The sequence below is a fragment of the Aythya marila genome (genome assembly GCF_965140915.1).
Source record: "Aythya marila genome assembly, chromosome: 7".
Taxonomy (NCBI): domain Eukaryota; kingdom Metazoa; phylum Chordata; class Aves; order Anseriformes; family Anatidae; genus Aythya; species Aythya marila.
Window position 1 is genome coordinate 12,358,214 of NC_139048.1, and position 20,249 is coordinate 12,378,462.

The 20,249-nt window shown below is 39.6% G+C and overlaps 1 protein-coding gene across 1 annotated transcript in view; it reads right to left on the reverse strand.

Moving 5' to 3' along the window:
* The window catches only part of CFAP58 (cilia and flagella associated protein 58), a gene marked incomplete at its 5' end in the record, with an annotated part of 55,944 nt that extends 41,122 nt beyond the window's left edge, over positions 1 to 14,822 (reverse strand). The window contains 6 exons of the mRNA XM_082764643.1: positions 1,857 to 1,994; positions 4,642 to 4,836; positions 7,107 to 7,263; positions 8,224 to 8,372; positions 12,970 to 13,251; positions 14,814 to 14,822. Of these exons, the coding sequence (XP_082620769.1) occupies positions 1,857 to 1,994; positions 4,642 to 4,836; positions 7,107 to 7,263; positions 8,224 to 8,372; positions 12,970 to 13,251; positions 14,814 to 14,822 (930 nt within the window). The remainder of the gene's footprint in view (positions 1 to 1,856; positions 1,995 to 4,641; positions 4,837 to 7,106; positions 7,264 to 8,223; positions 8,373 to 12,969; positions 13,252 to 14,813) is intronic.
* Between the last annotated feature and the right edge of the window lie 5,427 nt (positions 14,823 to 20,249).

The following is a 20,249-nucleotide window of genomic DNA, read 5'->3' on the forward strand; positions in this document are numbered from 1 at the left end:
GTGATGAGAATGATATCTGTAGCGTGGTTCAATGGCATGTCCCTAACAGCAGGGATCTGTTATCCCCATCTCTTTCATAACCCATGGCTTTAAAGGAAAAACACAAGGTAGAGTTCATCTTATTTTCTGTACAATCAGAAGAGGAAATAATCAATCAAAACACTGCATGGAAATTAAGGAACCAGTTACCTGGAACAGCAACCCATTATCACAACCGAAAATTGTTTCTTTACTTTTAAGAAGTAAATATTACTTCCCCCTATAAGTACTGTTAGCTTTTACAGCCATCACAGACTACAGCGTTCCATTTAGAGCATCAAATATTGGTTCTGTAAGATGATGAATCTTGGTAGGTGAGTATCCCCTGGGAGGATATGAATCTCCTCAGTTCTTCCTGACATCAATCTTCAAAAGTTTACGAATACTTTCACAGTTCAGGTTGCCTAACACCATGCTAGAGGCACTCAGTACACTGCAGGATTAAACTGCTAGCACAGTGCCTACAAAAAGGGCATCTTAGATGACAACTGGGGTTCTTAGAAGCTTTAACAACTAGCTTAATTACTAACTGTGCAGGATGCAGGATCTTCCTTCCCCCAGAAGCTTGTGTGCATGAGTTTACAAGTTCCATCAACTTTTCCAGAAGTTAGAATTAGATGATGGAATCAAAGTCCTCTTTTTGATGCTGTAGAGCCACAAACATAAGTCACATTTGAACATTTTGTAAAGTCTTACACAATGATGGCATTGCTAGAAGTAACGATACAACCAAATAACCTGGGAGACACGGTACTTTGTTTCTTAAATGGGTAAGAAAAATGTCCTCCCATCTGCCTTGCAAAGTACAACAGAAAACAAGCTCCTACCACACAAATCAGGAAGTTCTGCGTTAGATTAGTTATGAACTGAGCTTTTAATCTGTCACAAGTTAGCTTTTATCAGTCTGACTAACAGTTCTCAATTAAAAAAAAAATAATAATTCCCTATTGGAAAACATTGTTGTTAGGTGAATTGGCTAGCCATGACTAAGCCTTGATAAGATAATGATTTTCAACCTGAATATTCTAATATGTTCAGTGTTTTAACCTCAAAAAGGATACAAAAAGCAAGATGTGGTAAACAAAGGAATAACATCTAAAACTTATGCATAAAACTTACACCCTTTATCACAAACGCTCTCAACACAGCCCAAAAATCATATGCAGGAATCATCTCATCCTTCCCCTACTGAAACCCACTGAAACCAGCCTCTGCGTGGTATAAAACAACTGTTTAACAATGCAAAGTCAGGCAAGAAAACAATTTAGATCAGAAAGAAAACACTGCCTTGGTTACTTATATTTCACTTTCCCAATGATTTCCAGTGACTCTGGAGGGCAAGGGGGGGGGTGGATTTTAGTGTAGCAAGCAGCTCCCTTCAGTGGAGCTCTCCAGGACACCGTAGTTATAATTTATTACCATTTATTAATGGGTTTTGACAACATTCAGATTATGTCAATCACTGTAAGAAAGTAAGTCACTGCTTTCTCGTGAAGATCTCACAATTTAAAGAATACCTTATGTTTGTGAGATGTACCAAGCGTCCTTCATGAACCCACTGAGTTGAACATTTTGGTTTGTGCGTTGCATGGAAATGGGGCTCCTCCAGCCAGCTACGTGTTACGCTTGCAGCTGATACAGTTGCAGACTACTTCATCAGCCACCACGGAAAAAATGGCATCAAGCAACAGATTCTATTCCTAGGCATTCCTCAGATTTCCCCCAAAACTACCCATAGGGAACCATCAGTACAGGTACTGAGATCATACAGTCAGAGGGACATGTCTGGTTGGATGGATACACCTTCTGGTACTTACTTTCAGTTCTGTTGTCTTCTGATAGACATCCTTCATCACATTTTCAAACATCGTATTATGCTGCGTACTCTCTTGAACGAGCTGACTATATTTAACCTGAATTTGCTCAAGTTCCTTACCAGCTTTTTCACTCAAGATCTGTTAGATTAAGAAACAATCCTATTAGTTCCTTTTTAATCTGATTACATCTGCAAATCCATGAAGACAGAACCTTCCATCTCCCCGGGAGATAAAAGCTGCTGCAGATTGTTCTCTGCTTAAAACCCACTTTTCATTGCTGATGAAATTACTAATGTGGAATATGACAAATGTTCATATTGACTAGGGGAAATGATAATTTCTAATGAATAACACAGCCGGTGTCTTTTTTTTTTTTTTCCCGTGAGCTTAGCAGGTCTCTCTCACAAGTGGTAGATAAATATTTTAATTCTTATTAGGCATTTGGCAAGCATCATGTAACACAACCACTTGCTACATATAATTACTGAAAATCAGTATGAGATTCAAATGACTTTAATCAGCAGAGGGCAGGGGAACTCTGTTTCTTAGCGAGCTAATCCTACATTAATATGCCAATAACACTCCTCTGGGTACATGGCTTGCTGAGACCAGGACACAACCATTTTCTTCTCTAATTTGTCTTCAGTCATAAGCACAGAACAGCAGTTTCACAGACTGCGTGGGGAACATGCGCTTCAATATTGGAACTGCTGGTGGTTTCTTCTGCTTGATGAGACTTCCTCTAACAACCATTACTCCATAAGTGAGCAAAGAACGATCACCGTATTTTTCACTTCAAGCAGTAATGTGCAATAAACTGATGAAATCAATATGCACTATGCTGTTAGAAAAATTAAAGTAAGAGAAGCAGAATCGCCTTCTTCCAACTGCACGCTGAAGCAAAGAATGTAAAAACAAGGAATATTGCTTCTTTCTTGTGTTGTGAATGCCAGGATTACACTGTGGTTCTGGGTATTCTTTATTGCAACTTCAGCACGGGTAGGATGAAGCCTACAGTTGCTGTAACAAATCAACTTCACTGTTGTGCAAGCAATAACAGATTAGAAATTTGAGTGGAGTAAGAGCAGGCATCACAGGCAACTACAATTCAGTTGATTAACAGTAACCTCATCGCATTGCAACAGCGGAGTCACCTTCCCTTGCAGATCTCTAACTCCTGGACAGTTGAATAGCCTATGTTTTGGACAGACATTTTGTGAAAGACAATGCAATGCCTTCACAGACAACTCAAAGCTACCACAGGCAATGAAACAGGGCAGTAGCCTGGTTAATTACCCCTGGCACTGTACATTATGTAAACTACTGATTTCCAGGATAATTTGGACAACTGAATGCCTCCAAAATAGACACTTAGAAAACTTGAAAGGGACTACTTGAAAGTAGAGGAGGAAGAATACAAGAGAACTAGGAATTGCAGATATACTATTTAAAAATAATGTGATTGTCTTGGCAGATCATGGAGCTGCCCTCAAAAGCTACCTCACATTCAGTGACATTCATAAAATCACTTAGGTTGGAAAAGACCCTTAAGATCATCAAGTCCAACCATCTTCCTGCCCTAGCAAGTCCACCACTAAAACATGTCCTTTAGTGCTACCTAATTAGGTGCTACCTAATTCCATAATTAGGAAATTATTCCTAATATCCAATCTAAACCTCCCCTGGCACGTCTTCAGAATGTTTCCTTGCATCCTATCACTTGTCCCTTGACAAAAGAGACAGACACCCTCCTTGTTGCAGCCTTCTTTATGGTAGTCACAGAAAGCAATAACATCCCCCCTCAGCCTCCTTTTCTCCAGACTAAATAACCCCAGTTTCCTCAGCTGTTCCTCATTACATTTGTTTTCAACTTCCTTCATCAGCTTTGTTGCTCTTCTCTGCACACACTTGAGCATCTCAATATACTCCTTGTAGGGAGGAGAAGTTCAGAAAAATAATTAAGTATTCTCTTTATCTATTTATGTGAAGTATTTTACTAAGAGTCTATGTTGGGAAAAAAAAAAAAAAAAAGTTCACAAATCTCCACCCTCACCAATTCAGGGACCCAAAAGGAAGATAAAGCCATAAAAGTCATAAATTTACAAGATACACACAGCTCCCAAGGAAGTTTCCCTTGAGGTAGGGCTGTTTTACAGTGATGAGATCTCTCCTGCCATTTACTGAAATTGCTTCTCTGAGAGTTTCTCAAAGTCAGGGGAAATGGACTGAAAACCTGAAAATTCAAACACTTGCAGAACACTATGTTAGGACATTTCCAGATAAAGTTTTTGGAAAAAGAATGGGTAAAATCAATCAAAAAGGTTTATGAAGACAGTTCTCTGCCCTTTGACAGAAACACTTTCACAAGCTTGAGAGGTAGCTAAAAATTATTGTGACAGAGAAGGAAAAAGGGATCAGACATAAAATCATTTTACCAATGCCACTATAGTGAATCTGGCAATATATGAAAGAAGTCCAAGTTGGCAAACGCTTGGTTCATCCTTGCTCTTCACAGACTTTGTCTCATTTGCTGTCATCTTCTCAGGATGATCTCTAAGTATATCATTGCAATCCACTACTAATTGCTGTGAGGAATTTTATCTGAAATCTGTCAGATGGCTTTCAATGGTTACTTATTAGTATATATATATGCATATATATTTAAATCTTTAAAAATACTGACTTAAAATAATCTCCCTCCCTCTCCATGAAATTTCATCAATTTTCATATTTTGGAATGTGACCCTAATATTATACATGATGAAAAGTGTGCCATGTATCCTACCTTCTGCTCTTTTAGATGCCGTTCCATTTTTACTTGTTCCTCTTTGTTCTTGTGCATAACTTGCTGTAAATTCTTGATCTCAGATTGCTTGTTGTCCATTTCAGCTTGAAGATTTTTCAGCTCCTTCTCAATTTTTTCCTTCTTTCGAGCTTCTCGTGATGCCTCATTCTGACGCATCTGGATTTCTTGCTGAAGCTGTAACAATTGAGAAGATGAAAGTTTAAGTTCTGCTGCCTTTTATTTAGGAAAGTGAGGCCTTTCACCTCTTATTCTACTATGTTTGATTTTGAAAACAATGACTTCTATACTACTGTACCCATTACTACACAGAATCTTCTCAGAAGTATTTTATCTAGTGGCTGAACTAAAAATCTGGTATGAGGGAACCTACTTATTGATGACAAGGATTTGTTAAACACCAGTCAGTTCATTCAAGCAGAAGGGTCTGATAGAATTCAGACACAAAGCATTCCTCTGGAGACACAGCAGCAAATGTATTTTCTGATGTAAGTTATTTGTGAAGTGGTACTTTCTGAATGCAGGGTTAAAACTAATTTGGACTTGATGTTATATTGCAAGGATTTTTATTTTTATTTTTCTATCTCACCAGCAGAAGCATGTATTACATTGATAATAAAGGAAAGAGGGAGATATCAGAGCAATGTTCATTTTCACAAGTGCTCTCAATCTTTCTGCTCTCAAAGTTCCTCTGCAAGAGCTTTGAAAGAAGAACTTTCCTTCATATTTGATAGAATTTTCTGTGACTTGTGCTCTCTCCCTCCCCAGAAATGTGATGGAGCAGAATCAGCAGAGAAAATCCACAGGGGGCTGATCCACAAGGAAATATCCAGTTCAGACAGGGACCAGCAATTTAAAGATGCTTTTCATTTACAGATTCCTCTCCCTCTCAGCCTGATGAAAAGTTGCCAGAACCGCCAGGGTCTTCAACAGGATCTTCAAAAAACATTGTCATTTAAGCAGTCTGAAGTGCAGAATTTCATACTGAGAGAATGGGAGGTGGTTCCATGAGCTGTAACAATCCTGTAAATCTAAAGGCTGGTGAAGTAGGTATCAGAAGATTGAGGTTGGCAAGATTCAGTAAGTATTGATGGGACTTTCACTCCTCTCTTTTTTCTCCCACGCCCACAATGCTGTCAGAAGAGCCAAGATTTACATTCTCTTGTACTACACTCCCAGCTAAGCCCTTTAGAAACAGAAATTAGTACTGTGTATGGAGCATGGGCTGATCAACCCTTTCCTATTTGGGATTAATAAAAAAACCTGCAAGCTAACTGCTGCTTCCATGTCATCTCTTTTTCTTTGTTTAAGTGTTCTTTTCTGCATTTCCCCTCTCTTGATGTCTTGGTCCAGCCCCTATTTATGTTCTTCTATATATTTTTCTATTCTTCATTATTGCGTTTTTGTATTTTGATGTATCAGAGTTTTGTATCCCATTTTCCATCCTTCTCTGCTTTCTCTCCCTTCAGCGGGTATCCTATTGATCCTCAGTCTTCTGTACCTCCAGCTGCTATATGCATTTAAAGGAAGCTATGCATATTGCTCAGTAAAGAGACATGTCTCCTCAGAATGTCGGAAAAACAGAGAGCCTAACTTAGAGAGAAAACAATTAGGGCAAAGCAAGGGTGGAATATGACTGCTCTGTACAGAAACTGGTGAAGTGAAACATCATTTAAGCTCAAAAACAGTAGGTAGAAATCAGTCTAACAAATAGGAGGTCTCTAAACATTAGAAAAGTGGGATTCTGAAAATCACAGAATTGAAGGGGTTGGAAGGAACCTCAAAAGATCATCGGATCCAACCGCCCTGCCAAAGCAGGTTCCTTAGAGCAGGCCACCCAAGTAGGCGTCCAGACAGGCCTTGAATATCTCCAGAGGAGACTCCACAACCTCCCTGGGCAGCCTGTTCCAGTGCTCCGTCACCCTCACCGTGAAGAAGTTCTTTCTCATGTTGATGCAGAAAAAGCTTCCTAGAAGCAGTGTGGGAGAAAATAGCCTAATTAGCTTAAAGTCAGAATTTTATACATTCTTAAAAATGATCATACGGCATGATATGACAACCACTGTCAACAGCAAGGGATGTAGGTCCTCCACTCAAGCTCTAAGTGGTCCTTTGGAGGCATGCAGATTTACAATGCAGGAAAGAAACAAAGAAAAAAAAAGCATCTCCAGTATGAAAGACAACTGTGACTGAGGCAGAGGCACTCTGGCCTCATTCAGGGTATTAGAAAGCTGTAGAAGCAGCTGGTACATGACAATACGCTTTACAAAGGATGTAGCCAAGAAATAGAGAAAAACCATAAAAATAATTCACAACAGACTTTTTTCTGAGCACTCCTGGAAAGGTATGAGTTGTGGAAGCACAGGTAGTAGCATACTAGTCAATTGTAGAAGGGGGGAATGGTTTGGTACAAAGCCTAAAATCACCACCCTGTGAGCTGTACAGACCTGCATTACAGCTTGTTCTGCCTCGTTTTTTGCCCTCTCTGTATCCTGCTGCTGCTCTGTGGCTTGAGTTAGACTTTGGCGTAACGTCACGACCTCTGACAAGAGTTGGTCTCGCTCCTTTGTTATCTCTTCTTTAAGTTTTAGCAAATCTCTGATACTGGAAGCAAGGAAACAATAGTCAAACAGTGTCACAAGCCCTTTCTGTTCTTCCTCCTATGCCAGAGCAGGATCCTTCATGTGAAACCAGAGTTTAAAAGTCATTTTGTTTCATTTTAAACTCCTCTTGGATTAAGGGTCTTTTGGTCAATCAAATTATATGCTTTACCTACTGTGATCGTTAAGAGTCCCTGTCAATAAACCACTCTTTCTTCTTATATCCCAATCCTCAGGGGACTGAAGAAACTCTCAGTTGCTCAAAAAGGTAATGGAACAAAATTTCTTCTTCCCTGCCCACTGCGAAACCATGTAGGGACCAAACCTCTGTTGCATTATCACAACAAGTCTCTGCAGGTTACCTGACTGGTCACCTAACCAGGTTATGTCTTGCAGTCACCTAATGTAAGAATAAAACAGATTGCCTCTTTGGACACATTTACAATCTGAAAGAAAGTCCAAACATTGCAATGTGGGTTCAAGCTCAACCTTAAAAAACAACCTGATTGCTCTAAAAGAGCTGAAAACACCCTACAGGGCTGGAAACCTGCAGAGGAGTTGCCTGTATGGCCCTGTCACTGGACAGGGCAGCATGGAACTGGAGATCAATACAAAAGGAACTTTAAGAAGAAATCACGGAGTGCCTGAGCAGCTGGAAACTGCAGGACTGAGGTCTTGGCAAAGTCACAGCTCCCAGCCCTTTCAGGAAAATGCAAAAAGCAGCCACAGAGTTGTCTTTAGAGAGACGTATTTTAGTGGAAGGCTGGATGACAAAGCTTTCAAATGAAAGGAAATCTCTTACCCAGGAACAGAATACTTTAGGGCCAAAATGTGAAGGAGTGGATTTCTAATGCATCCAGTTGCTTTAAGTGCTGGCACATTTCCTGGAAGGGAATATCTGAATATACTAAAGGCCTTGCTCAGAGACCAGATCAGGCTTTCCCCCTTTCTCTGGAAAACTTACTTGTATTCCTGACCCAAGGACAGACCAGATTCCCGCTCCGTCATGTTAGTCAGGCGCGCAACTTCCTCTTGCAGTGAATGAATTGTTTCCTTTGCTTTCTGTTCCTTCTCATAGGCTGCATCCACCATTTTCCAGGCCTTTTCAATCTCCTAGGAACAAAATGGAAAAGACTTACAGAAATTAAATTGGGTTGAAAATGAACAACAAATTAAAAATTAATTGCCTTGCATTTTTGTTAATTAAGCAAGTCGATTTTCATGTCTTTTCATGCTCAGATTCACAGCAGTTTTCTTTGCCAGTTGTCTTTCCATTTGAATGAGGGCATAACAAGTATTTTGAGCCATTCAGACAATGTCAATTCACACTCAAAAACTCTCACTTATTTTCTCTAACAGATAGACCTAAATATTATCAAATCTCACTCTATGAGATTTTGGTCATGTAAATCCCGCTAACATCTACTGAAGCTGCAGTGCCTACAGACGTCCCATATACTCAAACAGTTCACTTGTTTCTAAGAATCTTGTTAGCTGTTACAACAAAGAACATCCAAATTACTATTTTTCAGAGAAGGAAAAAAAGATGTTACTCTGTCCTTTGCTCCCTCTTTGTATATTTGCATCTGTGAGGACCTAGTGCACTTTGGTTTTAACTACCTATTTAGAGAAGCTACAAAAAAAAAATAAAAATCAAAAATACGTCCACAATGAACAATATCAGATAACTTAATAATTAATGATTAAATTTAATAATTTATAATTTAATTTATATAAAATTGTTTACAGCAGTTCTTTATTTGAATTAACATCTCTGGATCTAAAAATAAATATATTTAATATTAAATTCAAAATGATGACAAGCTATGTTATGGTATATGGTTAATATATTTATTGGGCTCTTTTAAATCAAATAAATGTAGCGCTAAGCTGTTTACTGCCTAAATTAAAAGCTCAGAGTCATTGAGCTAACAGAAGCAATAGGCTACCAGAACGTACTGAAAAGCTAACAGAATATAACGTTTGTGGCCTCTTCAAGCTGGAGGGGGAATACATTTTCATTTTATTTGTTCAATTAGTTCAGCAGACACAAATTTGAAAAACCAGAGCAACCAGCCAGAGCTCAAAGATCAGGAATGCTTGTTCTCCCTCCCCCACCCCCACCTCCAGCATATTAATAAAAAGTGGGCTTGACTTGTTCTGAAATTCTTATAGAGGTTATAAGCAACTACTACAAAGAACCAGGTACAATTCTCTACCTGGAAACAGTATTTTCATTACTTAATAAATTACTTAGTTCAAAATTCAGTTTGAAAAACATGCTTTTCACTTATGTGTCGAGAACATTTAAAACAGCTCTAAATACTGTAGTGAATTTTTGTTTTATACATTTTGGGTTCTAATTTCCATTCAAATGCAGCAATGATCATACAAAGTATTAAATATCATACAGTAAATAAAACTTTTTCATTCATTATTCTCTTACATAAAAATGTTGTAATATGAAATTTAAATAAATGCATGCTATGCTGAAATAATGGTATAAAGACATAGTGTATCATCTCGGTTGCTAAAAAAAGCATAAAATATAGCTGTAAATACACATTTCAGATTTGCTAACCTGTGTAGGCAACCAATCTTTCTCTAGGAGAAATGCAAATTGAAAATAAGATTAAAGCTGATTATTTAAATCAAAGCTTCCTAATGGCTGATTAGAGTGTGATTAAAATTGGTGAATTAAATCATTACGATTGGGGCTTGGGGTGAATAATATCAGTGTGTCCTGTGAGGGGTCTTACCGGCTTCAGTGAGTCCTCAGGCCCAAAACTGTACTTGGGTGAGTACTCACAAAACTGATCCCCTGAAGTCCATGAGGTCACTCAGGTAAGCAGTGACTGCAGGTAACCAGAAGCTGAGCTTCTTGAACTACATCTCGCTTTTGATGTGTGTCAAAACAATTTTTATCAATAGGGTTAGCATTTATGGATGATGGCCTCATTAACAGGCAACATCTAAATAAAAAACAATGCGTCAGACTCCAGCATCAGCAGAAATGGGCTTCATTGTGATGGCTTTCTTGGTTGTTTTTTATACTTTGAGTAAAGATTCAATAAATTGCTTCCTTTAAATTCAAAAGTAAAGAGGAGGAAATTTCTGAAGGTGGATGCCTTAATTGAAAAAATAATCACATAATTACTCAGGGGAGAAAGGACTGAAAGAACGCAGAATGTGTTGTGTACCCAGGAAGTAGGAACATGCGTTGCAGTTTGTTGTATAATTAACAATGGAACTATACTGGGTGTTTGCATTTAAAACAATTCAAAAAAAATTTGGAGAAGTACTCTGGAAAATGTGAAGCAGAATTCATAAAATGTGACTGCTTTACTTTTTTTTTTTTTTTTTTTTTTTTTTCATTAAATAGCCCTGAAGATCACATTGGTTTTGCTGCAAAGAGACTGAGAATTAATGAATTGCTTTATTAGCATACTGGATTGATTCTCCTGGAAATTGAAAACTTGGTAACTATAAATTCCTGTTCTAGGGTTCTTCCAGTGCAGCTGTATGGATCAGTTTCCCTATCAATGAAAAAGAGAGTTGTATTCTATTCCCCTAGGGGTCAGCTTGGCCCTTAGTTCCCCTGACATGACTGTGAACAGCAGACTATTACGTCCAGTTCATTAAAACCTCAAAACAGAGCACTGAAGTGCCATCAGACAGTAACAGCCATTGATTATTATTGACTTGGGTCCTACCAGCAATTGATTTGCACAGTTAACCCCTGCCCCTATACAAATCCTACCGATTACAACCAGGCTTCACAAGGAGAAAAATATTGCCTCTGCAGCTCAGTTGAAACTTTATTTGTATATGAACCAATGACCCAGAAAAGGAAGGCTGTAAACCTGTTACCCAGATGACCTATCAAGCCACCAGGATTTAGGACCTTAATTTGAAGCAAATATACTGTTTTTCTAGGAACAGCCCACTGGGATTCTTCTAATACTTGTAAATAATGAAACACTAGAGCATTATTTGTCTAATTTAGTGTTGTAGAACATCATATTTGCTATTTGAGCACTTGAACCTTCCTCAACGTTTGCCTTAGGCACCTGTGAAATACCTTTTTTGAATGTTAGTAAAACTGCAGTCTTCAGAAAGGAGAATAACATGAAATATGAAGGGTGTATCTATCAAACCCCCAACACATGACGTGATCATAAATAACATCCAACTAATTCTTGAACATTTAATGGAAAGACTAATTCTCCCAGCCAAAATGAAAAGTATCAGTGCTGTTTACTTGTCCCACATCACACAACTGGAATTTAAATGTCACAGGGTGTGTATTGCACATTGCTTCTAATGGGATCGTATTGTCAAGCAGCTTTTTCACTACAAAATCTCTTAGTTGCTTCAACAGTAGCTGATATTGTTAAGCCATCCCTCACCTTAGCTTCAATTCAGCTGTTGATGTTGGAAAGGCTCTTATTTTTCCTTGCACTCAGTTTTATGACATTACTAAGATGATGTTGCCTCAGCTTGGGAACATCCTGAAGTATTGCCTCTGCTACTGTTCACACTCAGAGTATAGACATGTAATAGCAGAAAGAAAATGGCAAGGATCATCGTGGCTCCTGACAGCCCCCTACTAGGGTTTTGGATTAGTGGCAGAGAAAATCAACAAGATTTTATATGTGGTTTTCCACCTTCCTGAGGATGCTTTGAGCAGTACCATGGGCTGGCAAGCTGCAGCCATAGGGTGACAGCACTGCTAGTTATATTTATTCTGAGTTTATTTTCTTTGGAATTCTATGGACAAGAAACTTCATGTTAAAGAACATCTCTTTCTGCAGTGCTCATATTGTTACACTGAATTTATTTTACTGGAACAAAGTAAGTCTATAGCATAAAAAATGTAAATCACTATTTTGAAGCATTTAAGAACATTGTAGCCTCTTCTACCCTCAGAAATTAACACTTTATTGCAAGGCACGTAGGTTTCTCAACTAAATGCTAAATTAAAGTCTAGCTGGGTAGTACAACCTAAGCGTTTAAACCATGAAGAGGAAAAAAGTTCAAAGTACCATCTTCTGATGATTTTTCAGGTTTAGGTTCATGGTGGTAAAACCTCAGTATGGGGCTAAAAACATTGATTATTCTTTAGCAAGTCAAGCACTTTGACAGAATTCAAATCAATAATGACAAAGAACACACCAGAGTAAATTGATGAAGTAACACTGAAATGCTATATAGGATTCCTTCTCAAAAACACCATAAAACATTTATTTAAGTGAGCTGATGACACTTCCCTGGTCTACAATCCATATTTCAGCATGTAAGTAGATTTTTCATAGTCTGGCAATAATTAACATCCAAGCAGCAATTCAAAAATATTAATGAATGCAGTCTCAAAAACTGTGCAAGCTGGAAATGCAGATATGCTATTTTATAGATATGGGAAAGCTTAAATATAAACTATCATTTAGTACTTGACAACTGATGGAATTGGCTTAGTTTTATCCCTGTGCAAATAAATACACAATTTGATTGGGAGGAGTGACAATATCAGGCTAAGGAAACAAAGCAGTCGGTAGCAAAGCAGAGGTTAAGGAACTGGGGATACCAGCTCTATGCTTAGTTCTCCAGATAGGTCTCTACATAAAATAAAGTGTTCTTGCAGATAGCTTTCTTATTACCATGTTTTTCATTAACTATATCCTATCATATTTAATTCTATTCAAAACTTTACCGCCTTCATTGATGATATAGTTTCCCGATCATCCTTAGTGAGCTTCGTAAGTGCAGCTACTTTAGATGAATTCACCACAAGCTCAGCGTTCAGCTCCCTGCATTTTTCCATGAGACGCTTCTCATTTTCATGGGACTTCTTCAAAACAGCATGGAGCTTTTCATATTCTATTTGGAATTTTTCCAGAGTTTTATCTCCCTTAAGTAGATTGATGACTTCTTGGAAGTCTTTTTCCAGTGCTTCAAATGCACTTTCTTCTAAATACAGTTTGGCAGACTGTTCCTGAATGAAATTAGATAGATAATCAATTAACAGGAGGAATTGAACATCTCACTTATGACCCCCAAGTATAAAAAAAGCAATACACTGAGTACCTAACAGCTCCTAAGACACCATGACAAAAAAATCTGTAATAGCCGTGGTCTTGCTATGGTATAATATGCACATTTCAGGCTATTCTTCAAATTGATTTCTCCTGATTTTACTGAAATAACTTGTGCTTTAACAGTCAGAGCTCCTGCAATTGAGTACCACAACTATTTTAATGATAGGTCTAGAAAATATTGTGGCAGTGTTTAAATAATACATCAGCTATTGAGGTAGGCCAGTATTTTAGCTTTAATTCTTCTCAGTTCTCTACACTGTAAAGTCTGATTAGTTTACTCTTTGCATGCAAATAGTGCCAGCAAATCACTTCCAGATAAGCACATGTGAAAGCATCAGTAATGGCAATGCAAGCAAACCCATTCCCTGCAGAAAGTGCTTCTGTTAAACCTTTCATGGTGGGAATATCCAATTTAGCTCAGTTCTGAAGCCAAATTTTGCCCGCTTAGTTTATGGACACCAAATTCCACTAATGTTTTCCACAACTGCTTAAAATAATTTCCATTATAACCTTCAATGGCATGCAAACACACCAAAGGGAGGTGTACAGCCACTTCTCAACAGTTTGAACTGCTAAGAAGCAAGATAAATCAGCCCACAGGATGCTTCATTCGGTCACAGATGCTTCACTTCCATTACTGAAGTCCATTCACAGCTACCTGGAGCATCTCTGTGCTGCCATCTGAAGCCTAGGTGTTTCCTTAAAATTGCATCTTGGACGGAGGCTGATGTGGATGTGCACAGATCTCCTGCCAGCAGCTCCAGGCAGTGAGACGCGGCTCCCCGAGGCACAGCACCCTCACAGACCTGCCCTCAAAACCAAAGGATTCAAAAATTGTTCGGGTCCCTGCTTGAACACAAACAGCTTTGACAGAAAGGCAAGAATCTTTAAAAATAAAAATCTGACAGCAAAGACTTGTTTCAGTTGGTTTTAAGAGTATGCACATTTAAACCACCAGGAAAAGATGGAATTAAAAGCATAAAACTAGCCTCTTACGGCATGAACACAAGCTCAGGCTATGTAATATACTGAGAACAGGGGCACCAGCCCCAAATCCTCCTTGCCAAGTCTCCAATTTCATTATTTTTTTATATCTGTGTATCAGAAACTTCAATGAAAAAACAACAAAGGGGAGTGAAATGTTAAAAACTGCATTGTCATTAGTGCAGAAGGGCATTCAGTGTGGAAAAGGGAAAGCCTTGGTGCTTCAGTTTTGATCTCGTTACGTTTGTGATCATACAGAGAGCGAAAAAAGCAATAACAACATATGAAATATATACACAGCAGGTATTCCTACAGTCTGTGTTACTACACCCTGCATGTAAATAACCTCTCGACAACCGAGCCAACTGCACTCTGTTCTCAACAGCGCCTCGACCCTTCAACAGGTGTAGGGGCGCAGGCAGAGCTGGAGGGGTCGCCATTACGCCACAGCGGGCGAGTAATGGCGGGGGCTCACCTCAGCCATGGTGCCGGCGGGGCGGGAGGCGCCGGGACAGGGATCGGGGCCGGGATCGGGATCAGGGCCGGGATCGGGGCCGGTGCCGGCCCTGGTGGTGCCGAGGAGGCCGTGCCGTCTCCTAGGAACGGCGGCGGGCGGGTCTGCGCTGTGCAGCCATGGAGATGGCGGGTCTGGAAGGAGGGATTCGTCCCTTAACCGCGTGCCCTGCACAAATCAGAGAATATCCCAAGTTGGAAGGGACCCGCAAGGATCATCGAGTCCAGCTCCTAATAGATCTAATAAAGGACATCAGCTAGCCCGACAGAGCCTGACTGTATTCAAAGACCTTAACAGCTATAACAGACTAGCAGTTTTATTTCAGGGGTATCCAAACAATCAACAGGGCCAACTTGCTGCAGGGAAAGGGAACCTCGAAGAAAATACCTATAACCCTGTTCAGTCACAGCAGCTCCTTCTTCACAGACACAGCTCAGAGACCACAGGCTCCTCAGGAAAGCCTGCAGAGGGGCTGCACCACAGCCTCTAAGCAAAAAGGCTGATCCTTAGCCCACAGCACAGCTCACAGCATCATTGAATCATTTAGGTTGGGAAAGACCTCTAAGATCAGCAAGCCCAGCTGTTAGCCTAGCACTACGTGGGTCAACAAGATGCAGCTGCTCAGCAGAACAAGTCAAATCAAAGCACAGAGGAAGGCAGGGTCCTGTGAAAGGAATTAAGTGGGATTTGGGGGTGCTCAGCCCTGCTGGGGTGCTTTGCTCAGGTCACACTGCTCTCCTGCGTGGCATCTGCCCAGGGGTTGAGGCCTTGTCGCTACCAGGAAAGCTGGCAGGCAGGCACACAGCAGCAGAGATTTGGATCATGGGCACAGGGTGGTCCCCTGGAAATAGAGGGGTGGCTCACCAAGCCCCAGGTGTGGGCACACCTGACACCATAGAGGGGCAATCCCATCCACAGAAAGCTCTCCACATTCAGAGGGACAGCCTGACTTCGGTCTTTTCATTACTTCTGACTAATCACACTGCTTAGTCTGCTTGTGTGCTTTAATGATTTTGTACAAAAGCAGGGTATAGAAGGAGGGAACCCCGGACAACAGCTCTGCACTGTAAGAGCTGCACTGAATTATCAGCTACTGCTGGTCGCTCCGCTACTAGCTAACCCTTGAAATAGTATGTTTACCTTAGTGGGGTCACAAATTGATTCATCTGATAGGTTTTTTGGGCAGAGAATGTAATGTTCCATGTGTACGCTCCCCAGCAGAACGGACATGGTGTATGACCTTAAAGTTCCACTTGAAACTAATAACGACAATGGAAAATTTTCCCAGGTTTAATGAAGCCTGAATTGTAGCACTTCATTTTACTGATTATGTGGCAAAATAGGTAATTTCAAAGGGATGCTTTGAAATGGTCTAATTTGACTATTAAAGCTGGAGAATAAGACACATTTTGTAATATATTCTGTATAAGTATGACTTAATTAAAAAATATCCTGCATGCTGAAACCTAGTTTCAGTCATTTCAAAGCACGCTTCTAATAAATATTTTTTTAAAAAGTACCTTTTCTAGGTTTTACACTTTTTTTTTTCTTCATTTTCCTTTGTACTGATGCTTCCTAATAGAAGTACCAGAAAAATGATAATGGAATTATCAGCAGAATTCCTTGATTCTAGGATTTCAGATTGTCAAGAAATTTCTTAGACCTTTAATCAACAAAACAGCTGCATCTGTAAAGAAATAGCAGAAGATGAGATTTTTACTTTGTCAGCAAAATCCTGCTGAAGGGAGAGATTAAAAAGGGGCAATTACACAATAGAACAAAACAAACAAACAAAAAGCCTTCACGTTTATATCTTAAATATATAATGTAGATGTTTATGACACCCTTTATTATGGCTACAAAAAAAAAAAAAAAAGGAACGGAAACATAAAGTGAGTTATTCATCTTTAGTGTGAATACACCTTTATTACTGTGTACCCACAATGTTTGTGCTTGAGGGTAACAGCAGTAATGTGTCCAAAAATGATATCCATATATTAAGGCATCCCCGTGGTCTTCTGTTTTTCAAACTCACAGTGATTTTTGCCCTGTGAGACCTTCCAGTGGTAACTATATAGGCTTCAGTACAAGTTTGTGACCATTGAAGGAACATCCTATAACTTGGGACCATGTGCTTAAAATTCCCTGTGCTTTATATTCCAATGAATATGAAGTGGAGATAATCACAGCTGCCATCCTGCAATGTGCTGTGACTGTCTTGGCTATAAATGATGTAGTCATGTTGTGAAGTGAACTTCTAGACAAGGTGGAGATCTTGAAGTGGGTTGACTTTAACTCTCCCTTTTAAGCCAAGCCTATGTGAGAACCTTTCTGCTATAGTGAGAGCAAAAAACTCAGCCACAGAAGAAAAAAATCATTTCTAAATATAGTTTCATTAACAGCAGGGACAAGCTGGATCCAGGAAGTTTCAATTCATTGAAAAGATTGTTACTTAGTTCCCTAAATATCTGACTTTGTTCAGGAGACATCAGTATTTTATGGTTTATAAGCAGAATCACCTGTTTCACCAGCTGCATAAAAGAGCGGTTCGCATCAGCGGCATGTATGTGTGGGTGCAGAAAGGGTTACTAGAAAAGATATAGTGATTTATTTGAGGTCAGGCCCCTAGGACAGTTAATTTAATACATGTTTTAAACCACAGTGGCATGAAAACGATAAGCAATCACTTGCTGAGTGTAAGGATTGATGGGTTACTGCAGAGATATAAATAAATAGAGCAAAATATCATCATAACATCACCCAGGAGAATGCACGCAATTTGGGGCAGGGACCATGGCAGCACACGTCTTCTGGGAAGTATAAAATGAATCTTTTGGACACTGGAAGGTAACGATAAGAAGTAGTAATAAGGGAAAACCTGACGGTGAGGGGTTGAAATGTTTCTTTTTACACCATGCTGTAGTAAGGCAGAACATCAGCAGGTGGCACTGCACTACCACGGTGCTTTGATGAGCTGCCCCCTAACAACAGCTCTTTTCTGCTCTGGAAACGTGTTACAAATGTTAATTAATACATGGAGACATAACGGTGGGGTGAACATGTAGTCATGGATGAGGTCCAATATTTGCATGCAGTTTGGTTCTTTTTACTCAGATGATGGGAATCAGTGGGAAATCACCACTAAGGAAAGCAAAATTTGTCTAACCATTTGCTAAAATAAAATATCGCTTTTACATATGTTAGAAATATTAAAAATGTTATATAAATATTAGTTCTCCACATGAAAGTGTTGTAAGTCTCCCTCAGCAATGTGGAAATCCATCGCATTCTCATGGTCTCCAACACTGCAGACGCTATCAGTGGGCTGACGGCCTGGATGTGCCCTAAAATCCATTTTGCCTTCTGAGTTAAATCAGTTTTGCAGTATTAAAAGGAACAAGAATGTACTAAATCATACTGTGACTTCTCCAGTCACAAGGAATTGCTATAAAGTCCTTAATCCAGCTGATACTTTTACTATATTCTTTTTGAAAGCACTTTCCTTCTGTTATTTTAAAGCTAAATGATATTGCTATAATGAGAACACTTGTTCCGAAAAATTGGATTGAGGCTTCCTATGTTGTCCATAAAGATCATACAACAGATCCTAAATAGCAGCAACCTTTGATCATGTTTGGCACTGGAGTTGAGCCAAGCATCTCAAGAGGAAGAAACACACCATGTCTCATTACCATTTTCATGAAAAGTCAAATCATGGAAATGTTTTGATTAATAGAAACACCCTAATAAAGAGCTTGGTTAGCTCTGAGACACAAGTTAAAGCTGACAAGCTGTCTTTGTATAATGTACAATTACATGCTCTACATAAAAAATAAAATGGATGAAAATTATGGGAAGTAATTGAAATTAGGTCGATAATCCTAGAACCAAGCTGAATTTGCCATTCCACAGCACGGTTTGAAACCACAAAACAGTTTCATGTCAAAGCTTTTGTTCACAGTTCTTCAACAAGGATTACAATGGCCTGTGACACTTGTTTGAAGTTTTCTGCCTCTCTCTGAGCCAAGCGCAGGGATCCTCCCAGCACCCTGGAGGAAAGCAATGCTCTGCTGATGCCATCACCTTCGCTGCCCACTGTGGGCTCGTAGCACCACCAGGGTTATGGTTTATGCTACCAATCTGAGCTACAGCTTTAGAGTGACATGGGGAGGATGCTTCCTCCTACATATTCGGAAGAACAGTCTAGTAGAAGTGACCCTCTCCCACTGCCCAGCATCATTAATCCTTAGTGAGGCTATGAAGGAAAGCCTACAAATACATAAGCACACTCGGCCCTACGCATGGCTCAGGTTTCTTCAGTGGATGATTTCCATTACCAACTTGCCAGTCCTGATCCATGACTGTCATCCCAACCATGAACATTTGCTTGTGTTTAAAACTGAGTTTCAAATGTATCTAGGTTCATAATGTGCTCATTAGCAGAAACAACTTCCCCCCGTACCTTCCAACAGCCTTTCTGTTCCACCAGCAGAATCCATTCCCTAATCTCTGATTCCTTTCCCTCATTCATATTTTATTATTAAGCCCTTTAATTTTCAACCACCAAATCTTTTTCTAGCTTTAAATTTGTCTGGCATCTTTCACTGCTTGACACTCGTGTCCATTGGGAGGAAAAGGCTATTGAAAAAAATATCCCTCCCCTCATAATACCTAAGGAAGGCTATGGAAGTCACAGAGATTAAAGATGTTTATAAGGTCAGGTGTAGGGGAGTAGGTGAGGACACCTGTGAGCAAGTGACCCTGTCTGCCTGGACTTTTCCTTGAATCCGTCCGTGTGCTCCTGGTTGGCAGCCCGTTGTCCTCTGTTCCTGCGAAGGTGAAGCTGGACTGTACTAAAACCCATTTCACTGCTGCCTACTCATGGCCTATCATATCCCTATTCACTCTTTTCAGATCTTGTAAGATTTTATTTTTAATTTACTGCTTGCAATAGTCTAAGGAAATATTGTTAGTTTTGTAAGAAATAAGAAGCACTACTGGAAAGAACAAAATAATCCCTCAGTCTTCTAACATATCTGAAAGCAACTGAGGAAGTTACCTGTAACTTAACTCTCTGCCCAAATCTTGCTCTTGTTCTACTCCTGCGGATAGGATGTTAGAGTCCACTTTAGAAATAATATTATTATGCCTAATTTCTGCTGCAGCAGCATCCATGTGACAGAGCCACAGGCTATGTCCCAGTGTGCTGCGGTACTGTTACTCCACTGCTCACAGCTTCGGGTCCTGCCCAACGTCTGAGTAATGTTAGCAAAGTTTGGCTCATTATCAAATAAATTACTACCTTTAGCAAGATAATGATCTTAAGTCTTCTGCAGTGCAGCAATATTCAAACAATGAATCACGTACCGGAGTTGTCAGGATATGTGTTTCTAGCTT